Source organism: Heliangelus exortis, chromosome 3 (assembly GCF_036169615.1).
Source record: "Heliangelus exortis chromosome 3, bHelExo1.hap1, whole genome shotgun sequence".
Lineage (NCBI taxonomy): Eukaryota > Metazoa > Chordata > Aves > Apodiformes > Trochilidae > Heliangelus > Heliangelus exortis.
The window spans coordinates 104,725,594-104,738,089 of record NC_092424.1 but is presented as its reverse complement, the minus strand read 5'-3'; the positions used below and the strand labels follow the sequence as shown (position 1 = coordinate 104,738,089).

General features: G+C 35.9%; 1 protein-coding gene across 9 annotated transcripts in view; it reads left to right on the top strand.

Annotated features, from left to right (window-relative positions):
* The window catches only part of PUM2 (pumilio RNA binding family member 2), a 67,244-nt gene that overhangs the window by 49,881 nt on the left and 4,867 nt on the right, over positions 1 to 12,496 (top strand). For 5 of the 9 annotated variants that reach the window (XM_071742008.1, XM_071742012.1, XM_071742014.1 and 2 more), the window contains 6 exons: positions 5,703 to 5,970; positions 6,505 to 6,634; positions 8,568 to 8,696; positions 8,963 to 9,100; positions 10,754 to 10,879; positions 11,803 to 11,924. In XM_071742008.1, coding sequence (XP_071598109.1) covers positions 5,703 to 5,970; positions 6,505 to 6,634; positions 8,568 to 8,696; positions 8,963 to 9,100; positions 10,754 to 10,879; positions 11,803 to 11,924 — 913 coding nt within the window. Of the gene's footprint in view, positions 1 to 5,702; positions 5,971 to 6,504; positions 6,635 to 8,567; positions 8,703 to 8,962; positions 9,101 to 10,753; positions 10,880 to 11,802; positions 11,925 to 12,496 lie in introns of all 9 variants that reach the window. The other 4 variants (XM_071742011.1, XM_071742010.1, XM_071742007.1 and 1 more) reach the window with 1 other exon arrangement.

Sequence of the window (12,496 nt, the reverse complement as noted above, 5' to 3'; positions counted from 1 at the left end):
TGAAATCATACAATGCAACAATGTAATTTCAAGATTGAGTTGCCTGTTGCTCTAGTAACTATTCATTGCACAGTTTTGTGCATGTAATAGGCAACCTAATCCCTTGTACTTCTGTTAGTGCAAAGAAAACAGGAAAAAACTTCAAAAGTGCCTACCAAAATACACTTTGAAAAATGTGTGAGTGATTTGTGTAACAAGGTTAAAAGTACTTTAAATATATTACATTTGCAGTTGAGTATCCCCTTCACGGTTAAGTGCTGAATACCCAATGTAAGACTGGGCAAGGGGTTGTTTCAGCACATTTTATTTTTTTTTACTTACCTTTTTTCCTTTTTCAGGTCTACAAAGTGCACCTTTGGGCTGAGACCAAGCATGGAAAGTTTCAGCCCAAATGGAGGCTTTTGAGAAAGTTCTGAACATCTGACAATGGGGTTATCATGGAAATCTTTTTCTTTCTTTCTTTTCAAAGTACTCTCACAATAGTTTTCATATTACTGAAAACTATACTTACACCAAATTTTGGAAGGCATTATCTAAATCTCAAAACATCTGAAGTTCTGTGTTGTTTCACATTTCATAAATGTTTTAAAGAGTTTTTTCAGTTCTGAGAAAATAAGCTGCGACCAGGATAGAGGGTTACCTCTGTCAGCAGAAATTGTTAAATTTTAATCCATTTGGACTGTTTGGCAGTGTGAACTAAGCATAATAGTTCTGTTAAGATCATGTACTAGATCATTGTGTGCAGTTGTACTCTGAAAATTGACACAACCTTGTTGGCTTCCATGTGTACTGCCTCTTCATCTTCCAGATGAAGTGAATCTTGATTATGGGTAAGCTTTTTGCTGCCTTGACAAATGAATATATGAAATTTGAATGAATATGAATAAATGAATATGAAATTTGGAAATTTGAGATTATCTAGATTTTTTTTGTTCACAAAAATGTAGCAATTTTTCCTAGTATTTCCTGCACTGTGCCCCGTGTCTTACCTTTGTGCAGTTACATCCAAGTTGCACCATCACAAAAAGTTTAAGACTGTTTCTGCAATTAATTGTCTGTCCTGTTAAATTTCTTCTGATGTGTTTATCAACAGCTCCTGGAAGCGTTTGGTTTGTCCTCACATATAAAAAAGACAGCTGTCTCACTATGTGAGATGTACCTGAAATTAAACAAGTGTATTTTAAGAAGGGTATGATTACCAAGTAGTCACTTTTCAGAGTAGAACAGCATTGTAAGTTCATGTCTGCATGCAGTTTTCATTGGTATTCTGATAATGCCTGTCAAATGCAGCTCTCCCTCCACCTTCAGAACTTGTTGACCTGCCTGCTTATATGAACAGGTTCAGCTAAGTTTAACTCTTATTTTAAAATGGGCATCAAACTCTGTTGCTCCTGTTTCAGCCACCAGAATACTAGAGCACAATACTGGGAAAGGGTGCATGATTTTATAACCCCTTTGTCAGACACTGCTGCAATTTGTAGCTTAAAAGACCATTTTCCCTTTTGTAAGAAATTTGTGATATTTTACTGTTTTATCTCTTCTCACCAACTCTTATCCAACATCCTAAAATAGGAATGTGCTAATTACTTTGTTCAAGTGTCAGTTTTCCTGAATTTGAAGGGATTTGTCAGCTGTCTAACTGCTGCTTTACTGTAATCAGTTGTAGCAGTAAGGTCATGAATTTGAACTACCCTTTCACTCCCAGGGGCAAAAAAATGAGAGGAACTATTTTTCCTATGTTATGAAAAATCTTTTAGATTGGTAGTGCTTACTCTGATGGTACACTGTAGCATTTTAAGGTTTTGGTGCAGAGTAGGATTTTTAGAATCTGAGCTTATGGAAGGAAGTATGTTCTGTGTGTTGTTACTAGTTTACATTGGTGCTGGTTTATCTTCAGAAGTCATCATTCTGGGTAAGAGTCAAGGCCCTGTGTCAAGACAGTGTGGGGAGCTTCTCACTGCCTCTGTTGTGTATCTACTCTGTAGGGCTTCAGTAAACCAGGTATAATAACCATGTGCATTGATTATAAAATATAAGTACATATATTTGTACATAATATATGTGTAATTCTGTTTTCCATATGAAGATGGCATTTTTATCTGAGGATGAGATGAAGCTAACTTTTTACAGATGAACAAATACTTTGTAGCCATGAAGTTTAAGGTGTTTATACCTGTACATATTTTACAAGAAAATAGTATTGCTGATTGATTTAAACAACAGTTATTGTAAATCTGGCTTGTGTCTGAAACAGTTGAAAAAGTACCTTGGTAGTAAGTACTAACAGACTAATGCTATCAAAATAAATGTATCTAGATCTAGTTCATAGTATTTTTTCATGTTCTCCTATACTTTAAATATAACTCCATGTTAAGGAGTTAGTAATTTAACATGCTTTATGTGCTTTAAGCTTAGTAAAGCTCTGTTTTAGATAGTCTATATGCTTTTTAAACCTCTGTGCCTGTTCTTCCCTATGGACTAGCCACAAGGACTTAGGTTCAGCTAAGCTGTAAAATAATACTATTCATTGCATCAGGAGTTTTTGTTCAACAAGATTAGAAGTGATAGCAAAGTGATTATGTGAAGAATGAACACTTTATTCCCCAACAGTTTGTAATTGTGTGGCCATACTGATGCCTGATAACAGTTTTTTAAAATACCAGTGTTTGCAGAAATGTTTAGATTAGGTGCTTTATTCTGTAGGGCTTGTTCCCCAAACAATTTATACAACCTGCACTGTTTGTTCCTTTCAAGTTTGGAATCAGAATCTGTAAAACAAGTGTCCTTAATTCTTGAAGAGCCAGAAAATGCTGTAGGCTAACCAGGAACATTTGGGTAACTAGACTTCGCTTTTAAATTTCTAAAGTGTTCTTACTCGAGAGTTTTCAGATGTCTTTGAAGTCCACACTAATGGTTTGGTGGTTTTGGACTGGGAAAACATTGAGTACAATATATAAGAAAATAGTCTCTTGTATACAAGAGTATATCTGGACATAAGAAGCATCTATGCCTCTATTGAGGGATACCATGTTTTTCAGATATGCAAAATTGCCACTGAGCTGTAACACTGCTGCTGTAATAAAAGGTTACATGAGAAGAAAAGCTAATTACCTATTAAATTACTGTTTTTTTATAGTAGCATCCAGGGTTTTACAAGGTTAAGGTTTCTTTATGCTTTTGAAGTACAACAGGTTCTTCTAGGTGCAATGGAAATGCTTTCAGCCTTTCTATATTATGATCCTGTTTAACATTATTAAGTAGTTTCACAGGCCAGACAGGAGTCTTCAGTTGCAGTGCAGCCATCTTACAAGTCTCAAAAGGGATTGTTCCCAAATCAAAGTGAAGAAAGGTCTGATAATCTCCAAATATGAAATGTTTTATATATGTCTAGTTCTACTACACATTTGTAACATAGTTAAAACTTACCAAGTTTCTTAATTTCTGTTTTAATTGCTGGATAAATTGTCATATTTAATTTAGACTTTCTTGAAGGCTCAGTTAAAAACAAACAAAACCACAAAAAAACCCAAACAAACAAACAAAAAAAAACCAAAAACCCCAACCAACCTCAAAGAATTCTTGATTTCACATGTGCAGCTCCATGACAGTGTATTGCTAATTAGAGCCATGCAATTTGTGAGCATATAATCAAATGCTACCCTATTAGTTTCCAGCACTGAATTGAACTTGTGATCAGTGGAGCAATGGAGAAGGGTGCGAGGGGAAAGGAGCCTACAGGACTTCCTTTTAAAAGGACCTTGCTGCCCTCTCGTGGCACTCGATGGTGTTACTGCACACCCTGACGGCAGCTAGGATTTCGTTACTTTTTTTAAGTAATCTAGATGAGAAATACCATTATTTCAGGTGCTTGACTTTTTGTTCTCTAGAAGGCTGTTCCTGAAAGAGAAATGACTGCAGAGCATCACTGTGCGTACTGCTTCACCTGCAGAACACTGGTTTTCTTTTCTTCTTTTTCTTTTCTTTTTTTTCTTTTTTTTTTTTTTTTTTTTTTGTCTATTAGTAGAACATCAGCATCAGCTCCTTTCTGGAAATAGTGATTATCAGTGGAAGCTAAAGTTGAGAGTTAAAAACTTGATTTTTCTGACTGTTAAGAATTAGAAGGCTTTAATTAAGAGGAAAACCTGGTGGTTATTTAGAAGTACTGTGAGGCATAAAGTATTTACTGATTCTTACCACTTGATTTTGAAAACTAATAGTAAAATAAGTACTAATTATTTATATTTTAGGACATAATCCTATACAGTGCAATAATTGTGATGCTTGATACATCTTGCAGAGCACTAACATCTCAGAATCTGGTATTGCAATTTGACCTTACAAAAAAGATACCTTACCATACACTACCATCCCACTGTAATGGTGTTGCCTGGCCTTAAAAATAGAACTAAAAGAAGGCTTGGCTGGGGCACTGTCAGGTGATTTTTTTCTTTTTTTTTTTCTAATTAATTTTGCAATTAAGCACCATTCAAACAGCACATACTGCAATTTGTTTAAATTCAAATGTAGTTATTTCTTGTGTTGACTTTGAAAGGACTATGTAACTATAAGTTACTATGTCACTTTCTAGGTAGTTTATAGGGAAAACAAAAATGCTTTCCTGTTCCAGTTCATACTTGATAATTCTAGGTGTGGTTTTTTTTATTATTATTTCAGTCATAGAGTTCAGGTTTCTGAGTGGGAATTATCTTTAAATTTTTCTGTATGTAGTATAGCAGTAGTATCCATTTTAAAAATGTAGCTGGGAAGGGTGTTTTGTTTGGATGCTTATTATGATTAATTGCTACCTGTTGTAAAGTTGAGGGGAAAGAGACCTGCTGGAGGAGTTCAGAGTAAGATAAACTGATTAGACAGCAATGTTTGAGGAGACATAGGCAGGATTGTGAGATGACGATAGCTGTGGGTGGAATCACCAGCAAAAAGGAGTGCAACCTTAACAGAAAAAGGCAGTTCAGTTCTCTAAAAAGTTACGAAAGACGAAGTATAGTTAAGAGTGATGAATGTTATTGCAGCAAGGAAAGGACTTCATGGAACTGAAGTTTTATGTGTCTTTGGTTGGTTTAGGATTAAGTAGAGCATTCTCAGTTAATTGGTTTGAAATTTGATGGATTTAGTGCTTAGAGGAGGTACCAGATTGAAAGCCTGGGATATTGAAGTCACCAGATACCCTGTCGAGCAGGTACAGCATGACACGAGGCACCATTTGTGCCTCCCCAAAAATGCCCTTTCATACCGCCAAGTTGGAAAGGTACCTCAGTAGGGACTGAAGGGTAGTTCAGATTTCATGGTCTATTTTGAAACAATTGGCTGTCTCTGAGACTACTAACAAGGGTCTAAGTCAGTATTACTTGTGGAAATCTGCCCACTAAGCTATGGCCCACCAATTTCTAAAGTTTATACAAGTCTGAGTGGGTGCTCACTTTACCTGCTTCATTGTTTTATTCCAGTGACATTTCTTTTCCTGGTGCCCTTCACATAAAATAAAAATGAGGAGAAGAATGGTTTTATTGGAAGATAAAACCATCTTAACTCCTCCAACCGTAACGAGGTAAATACAAGAAACAAGACAAGACTGTCGTATTCTTTGGCTCCAGGGCGCATCCGTAGTTGTAGTGCACTTACTGTTTTTTTTGTTGTTGCTTATCTTCCTTACGCCTTTCACTGACAAAGCTGCTTCCTTGTAGGAGGACTGACAAATGGTAGTGGTCGCTATATTTCTGCAGCACCCGGAGCAGAAGCCAAGTACCGCAGTGCAGCGGGCACCTCCAGCCTCTTCAGCTCCAGCAGCCAGCTCTTCCCTCCCTCGCGCCTCCGCTACAGCCGCTCGGACATCATGCCCTCCGGACGCAGCCGCTTGCTGGAGGATTTCAGGAACAATCGTTTCCCAAACCTTCAACTCAGAGACCTGGTCGGACACATTGTTGAATTTTCCCAAGACCAGCATGGTTCTAGGTAATTTTTGCAGTGAGGTTAATAATGTTTTACAGCACGTTAACATCAAACATCCGAATGAGCCGTTGGTCGCCTCAACGCAAAGCATGGTGTTAATGGAGCACATTCTCTTGGAGTGACCTTTTTCTTCTCTAGGAAATTTCATTATAGGAGTAGTATAAACCTAGCTTTTTGTAGAAGTTCTCAGTGTAGAAATAGCCTCGTAACTGCACTTGTAAACTCTAGCATTTAGGTTTCAAAAAGCTGTTGATTAAGAAAACAAAATATCTGGCATCTGGAATTTAAAACCTTTTCAGCAATATATCATCGCATTTATTGCCACTCTTTTCATCTTTAGCACTTTTCACATGAAAGTTAAGTATCATTTTAGTAAAATGTATCTTTATATGCAAAGTCTCTACTTTAATTTTAATAAATTTTATAGATGTTGAATACTTGGCTTTAGAATTCTTGAGGTGTCTCATTGAAACAGCATTCGATGAGAGGTTTTCCTGGTGTTTACATAAAGCATAATATACCTTTTCTTGCTCTCAGATTTATACAGCAAAAGCTGGAGCGAGCTACCCCAGCTGAGCGCCAGATGGTATTTAATGAGATCCTGCAAGCAGCATATCAGTTGATGACTGATGTGTTTGGAAACTATGTAATACAGAAGTTCTTTGAGGTAAGCATAACACTAAGTGAAAGAACAAAAATGAGAATGAACTGCTGTAAAATCTTGATTAAATTTACTTTTTTTGTTGTTGTTTTGTTAACATCATTGCAGAATTCAACTGGACTTTTACCACAGAACCCAAGCATAAAACACTGCACATGTGTTTCCTCTTCTGTAGCCCTGGCTTTTTGTTTTTTTCCCCACGACAGCACAGTTTCTCTTCACACTGGTGGGGTGTACATTGGTGAATGTCCAGGCTGCATGCTCAGGCTTTCTGAGCCTTTTAATGTCATTTACAAAGACTTTCAGAAGATGACAGGGAACATAAAGATTTGTCTGATAATTATTTTTTTTTTTAATTTTCTGTATAATTTAATAATTGTTACTGCATCTTGGTAACAAGTAGGCCTGAAAAATGCTCTTGCACCCAAATAAATGTGTGAACTTCATCCAGTGCTGTATATAAAGAAACTCATACAAAATATAGTGAGACAGAATAAATTTGAGGAAGGGTTGTCATAAGATACGTCCAATATTAATAAAAGTTTTTAAAGCAGATTTGGGTTTTGTTAAAAACTGAGGTTAAAAAAAATGCATATCAAAGAGTTACACTGATTAGATTTACAGAGAGAAAAAAGAAATACCTGTGTCCTGGAAAAATGTTGGAAGCGGGAAAGGTATCTAGCATAGTGTACTTTAAGTCAAGGACCATATCAAAGTACTGGAAAATGTGCAATGAGAAATAATAAGATGATTGCTGTAAATGGGAATGTAGTGTTTCATGAGTAGTCTATGAAACAATGTGCTTGCTCTCTTTTTTCTCTGTTCTTCTTTACAAATCAAAAGTGTCTGATGGATGATATGCAGGATCTTGATCTTGTTCAGGGTTTACCAATTACTGTTTTTTCCCATAATGTTAAATTGAATGGATAGATAATCAGTGTGAATTCCATGTTCTCATTTTAATTCTGCAGAAGAGTTCTCAAGGAACAAAAAGTGCATTAGGCCTTAGGTGTAGAAAGAGACTTAGTTCATTATTTAGTAAGAAGGTGAAGTTGTTTGAGCTTTCTTCAGAGTCTTGTGTGACTACAGGTGGAGGGCTTGACAGTTCTCAGCAGTGATGCATGAATATTGTTGCTGCCATCTGATTGTCCGGGTGGTCTTGTCTGTGTGGCTTCTTGTACTGTGCCAACTCAGCTTCTGCAGGCATCTGGAATGGGGTTATGTGTTGTTGTTGTAGTTATTATTAATCTTGACTTGCTTCTACTCTGCTCAACATAGAACAGCACAGAAGGTTGTAATAGTAACATGAAAGGAATAAAATGGGCAGAAATTAGCTAACTGCTGAAAAACATTGGTTGAATTAATACAGCCAGTGTACAAAATCATTTTGATTTTGCTTTGCAAAGCCCAGGTATTTCTAGATTTCCCAAAGTGCTCGTAGTAAGAATGCTCCTTCAAGACATGTGAAGTTACCTAGAAGCTACTTCAGGTGTTGAAATCTTTTCCCTTCTGCTACAGCTGACTTGCTATTTACAAGATGCAAGATATACTGACCCATATAAATTTGAGATATCAAAGAAAATCCAATTAGAATTAATACATTACAGTAATTGTAATTCATTTACCTGGTATAATTTGAAAAGTTATTTGACTTAAATATTGCTACAGAGAGTCAAATATAGACTACTTTGATCTCTTCTATTGCCTTTCAAGCTCTTGCATTTGGTAGCAGTTACATGAGTGGAATGTGGAACATAACCTTGTGTTGCACTGAGAATATGAAAAGCTTTTGGTAAATACACCCATCAAAAACACAAAGGGAAAAATAATTAAAGGCATGCGGGAAACTTGTAAATACATCATGTAAGTGCTTACTCTTGACAGGAGAATTCCAGCATGCTGGAATACATTTGTTAACAGGATATTTACTTTCTTGTAGTTTGGAAGCCTGGATCAGAAGTTAGCCCTGGCAACGCGCATCCGTGGTCACGTCCTGCCACTGGCCCTGCAGATGTATGGCTGTCGTGTTATTCAGAAAGCTCTTGAGTCAATCTCACCTGACCAGCAGGTAATTGTAAGTTAGAACACTACTTTTTCTTCTAAAAAAATTTTTTTATTGCATCCGTCTTTTTGCTCGCTTAAGATTGTTGATTGTCCGTTTCATTATGAAGTGCTCTAGGGACTAAAATAGTTGTTGAAATTAAATTGCTGAGGTACACAAGTAAACCTCAAGTGAATATGAAGATTGTGTAGTTGGGATGTAATGGAATATTCCCTTGAGGGGGAGAAAAAAGTAAATCATTGGGTAGACAAGCACAATATTTTTTTTTCCAGAATGAAATGGTGAAAGAGTTGGATGGTCATGTTCTCAAGTGTGTGAAAGATCAAAATGGAAATCATGTTGTACAAAAATGTATTGAGTGTGTTCAACCCCAGTCGCTCCAGTTCATCATTGATGCATTCAAAGGACAGGTAGTATGAACAGTTCATTTCCTCTTTTGCAGGGTTGTTTAGATTTGCAGATCTTTTTGCATGATTTACATGTACAAGATAGTGTTTTATGCTTTGCAGTCAGCTTCTTTTAATTAGGTAAGAAAGAGATGATAACATGGAAAATGCTGTAAAAACAACTGTGTTGGAGATGAGGCTCTAGAAAGACCTCTGTAGATGTTTTATAAATACCAACAGAAGTATTGGATTTAAGCCCAAGCTTTTTGCTTGAATATTGTGCTATGCTATTTCAGATATCCTTTATAACTTCTAATACTGATATTTTTGATGTAATAATAAAGTAGCTACTCTCTAGCATATATTTTTCATTAAAGTTTCCATTTTCTTGTTCAGTTGCTTATTTTGCAAGTCTGTCTTTCAGTGTTTCCCACTTAATGTCAATCATTAAGAAAATATTTTTAAGAAATACACTAATCTGTTTCCTACATATGGGCTAGTGTTAAGTGAAGGGGAGCAGTATTTGTTTGTTTGATGTTTTGTTCTGTTTCCAAATAAGTTATTAAAATAAGATTGATACTGTGCTGCAGGCTAGAAGGTATGCTGCAACTAAGTAAGATTTAATACTCTGAGACAAATGTGTACTTTTATAGTCTCAAGAGGAATTATAAAAATCTTACTAACTTGGCTGTGTTACTGAATTTTACTTTAATGAATGGCCAAATGTATTTCTTTAAAATGTGAGAGACGGGCATTTTAGGTTTTGTACACAACAGCAATACTTGAATTGTTGTTGTACACAGTAGTAAATGGCATATTGAGGTTTCTAGGGTCAGGTCTTTTTAGGTCCAGAAGCATGGATGGAGTAGATGAATGCAGTCTCTAAACTGTAAATAGTGCCCCTTGAAAAAAAGGTGACTATTTGCTGGACATCCATCCTCATCTCCAAGTAGTTATATATAAAAATATTAGCTAATCTGAAGTGGGAAATAAAAAAACCCCTACATCTTAGTTGTGTCATTAATTGTAGATATCTTTTCCCCCTGACTGCATTGTTTGGATCTATAGCTAATCACATAAGAATCTGTGTTCAGCTCTGGCCAACACTGACTTTTAAATCTTCTGAATTAATAACCAAAATGCAAACCAAGCTTCTGGAGAATCAAGCAAAAGGAATAAGCTAGGATTTTTACTGTGTGTTTTGAATACTTATTTACAAACTTGTCTCTATAATAGGCACCCTGTTCTAAATGTTGGAATGTGAACTTGGTGAAAATCATCCAGAATACTTGAACTCCTTTTTCTAATTGTCAGAATCTTCAAATTTGCAAATTAAGTACAGACTTAAAAGGAAGACTTAAAGGTGAACTGTGCTTAACTCTAGAGGTCATACTTCCAGGCTTTCCTTTGCAGATAAGGAGGCTCAAAACAATGCAATAAAAACTTTGGTTCTTATTTGTCTAATTACTGGAGTGCTTGACTCATAAAAACCATTTACAAAACAAAAAGCATTTTCATCTTTCCCAGACTTCTAGTGGAGACAAGATTTCTGATATTGACAGGCAAAACTTTTTTTTTTAATAGAAGTAGTTGGTATGTTCAGTTCCATTTTGAACATGGCAATATTACTGTATCTGTGAACTTCAGTTTAACTTCACTTTGCAATCCTATTTTAAGGTGTTTGTACTTTCAACTCATCCATATGGTTGTAGAGTAATTCAGCGTATTTTGGAACACTGTACTGCTGAGCAGACCTTGCCAATATTAGAAGAACTGCATCAACACACTGAGCAGCTAGTGCAGGTTAGTGCATAATCTCAATTTTTTTAGTGCATTTTAGAGCTTTTTTTCTCTCATGTTTTATTCCTATTTCTTTGTTTAAGAAATAGTTCGAATGTATTTGCTTCATTTTAGTTTTGTAGACATTGATCATTTGTTTTTCTTTCCTTCCATGGTTTTAATGAAAAAAAAAATAATTTGGAAGTTGGGAGGCAAAGACAAAAAAAGCCTTTTCCTTACAGTTTTGGCTGTAGCTTTTGCTTTGTAAATGCACAGAATTAATATATTTTTAGTGCGAAGGTCACCTTTTTTTTCTAGTTTATCTTGATTCACTTCAGTTAACTTTTAATAACATCAGAACACAAAGGCATGTCAAACTTAGGCATGTTGCATATTCTTATACAAAAAGGGCTTCCTTTCTAAAAGATTCCTATCATGGTCTCAGTTCAACAAAATGAGTGCAACAAATGGCTTTGAAATTGAACAGCTTAAAATACTATAAGGGACTCAGTGTGCAGTAGGAATTTGCACACATAAAAAGGCAAGAATTGCTTTTTGCTGCATACTTATTGTCTGGCTTATTGCTCTGTGGTTTCTTGTATACACAAGCCTCTGGTTAAAATATAACTGTCTTGGAGAACTAAAGTTCAGGGAAGTTCTACAGCTATTAAAGAACAGTGATCATAATTTGGAGGAATTCTTTAAGATGATAACAGATACTTCATCAGAATTCTGGTTTTACTGATTATTTACAGTTTGCATGTGAATTTTGTGGTCTGTTAAGTAATTCTTGATGCAGTATTTCTTGCATCCTTTTGTTTCTGTAATGTTGATCTAATCGTGTTTTTTCCCTATGTCTATACAAATAACAATTTGAAAGTTTATGCAAAAGCTGTCTGAATTACTTGGTGTGAACAGAAGGAACACTGAAGTAATCTTATTTTCAGGATCAATATGGAAATTATGTTATTCAACACGTACTGGAGCACGGTCGTCCTGAAGACAAGAGTAAAATAGTTTCAGAAATAAGAGGAAAAGTTCTAGCTCTAAGTCAGCACAAATTTGCCAGGTATTGTGCAGCCTTCATGTATTAAAACTTCACTCACCTTTTAAAATTTTAAAATTGTAGTATGGTATTTATTTATTGTTACAAAAAGGATATGATAGGTTTCTTCTGTTGTGTAACTTGCTTCCTGAAGTTTCATCTTTTTATAGAGATGAACATCTGGTATTTTATACCAGACTGGGGGAAGAGGAAATGCTGTTCAGTAGAAACAAAAAAAGAATATTCCATGGGCTTATGGTATGGTTTTTGTTCACCTTGTACAAAGTGCAAGGGATGGGTTCCAAGTCTCAATGTTAGGATCTCCAGAGCCAGGTGAAAAGCCCTCCTAGAACTTGCTTGCTATGCTACTGATGGGAAACTGGGACTACCTGGCTGTCTCCTCATCCAGCCAGGCAATTTACAGTACAAAAAGCTAGCTTTAAAAAGTGGTGGTTCAGGACAAGGATTTCATGCTTTAGGAAGTCACAAAGGTTAATGTAGGAGTCCTGAACTACTCTATGATTAGTACCTAAGTCATGCTTTGGGGTTTTTTGCTGAAATACAGATTATACGCCTTTTGCCAGGGAAAACACACC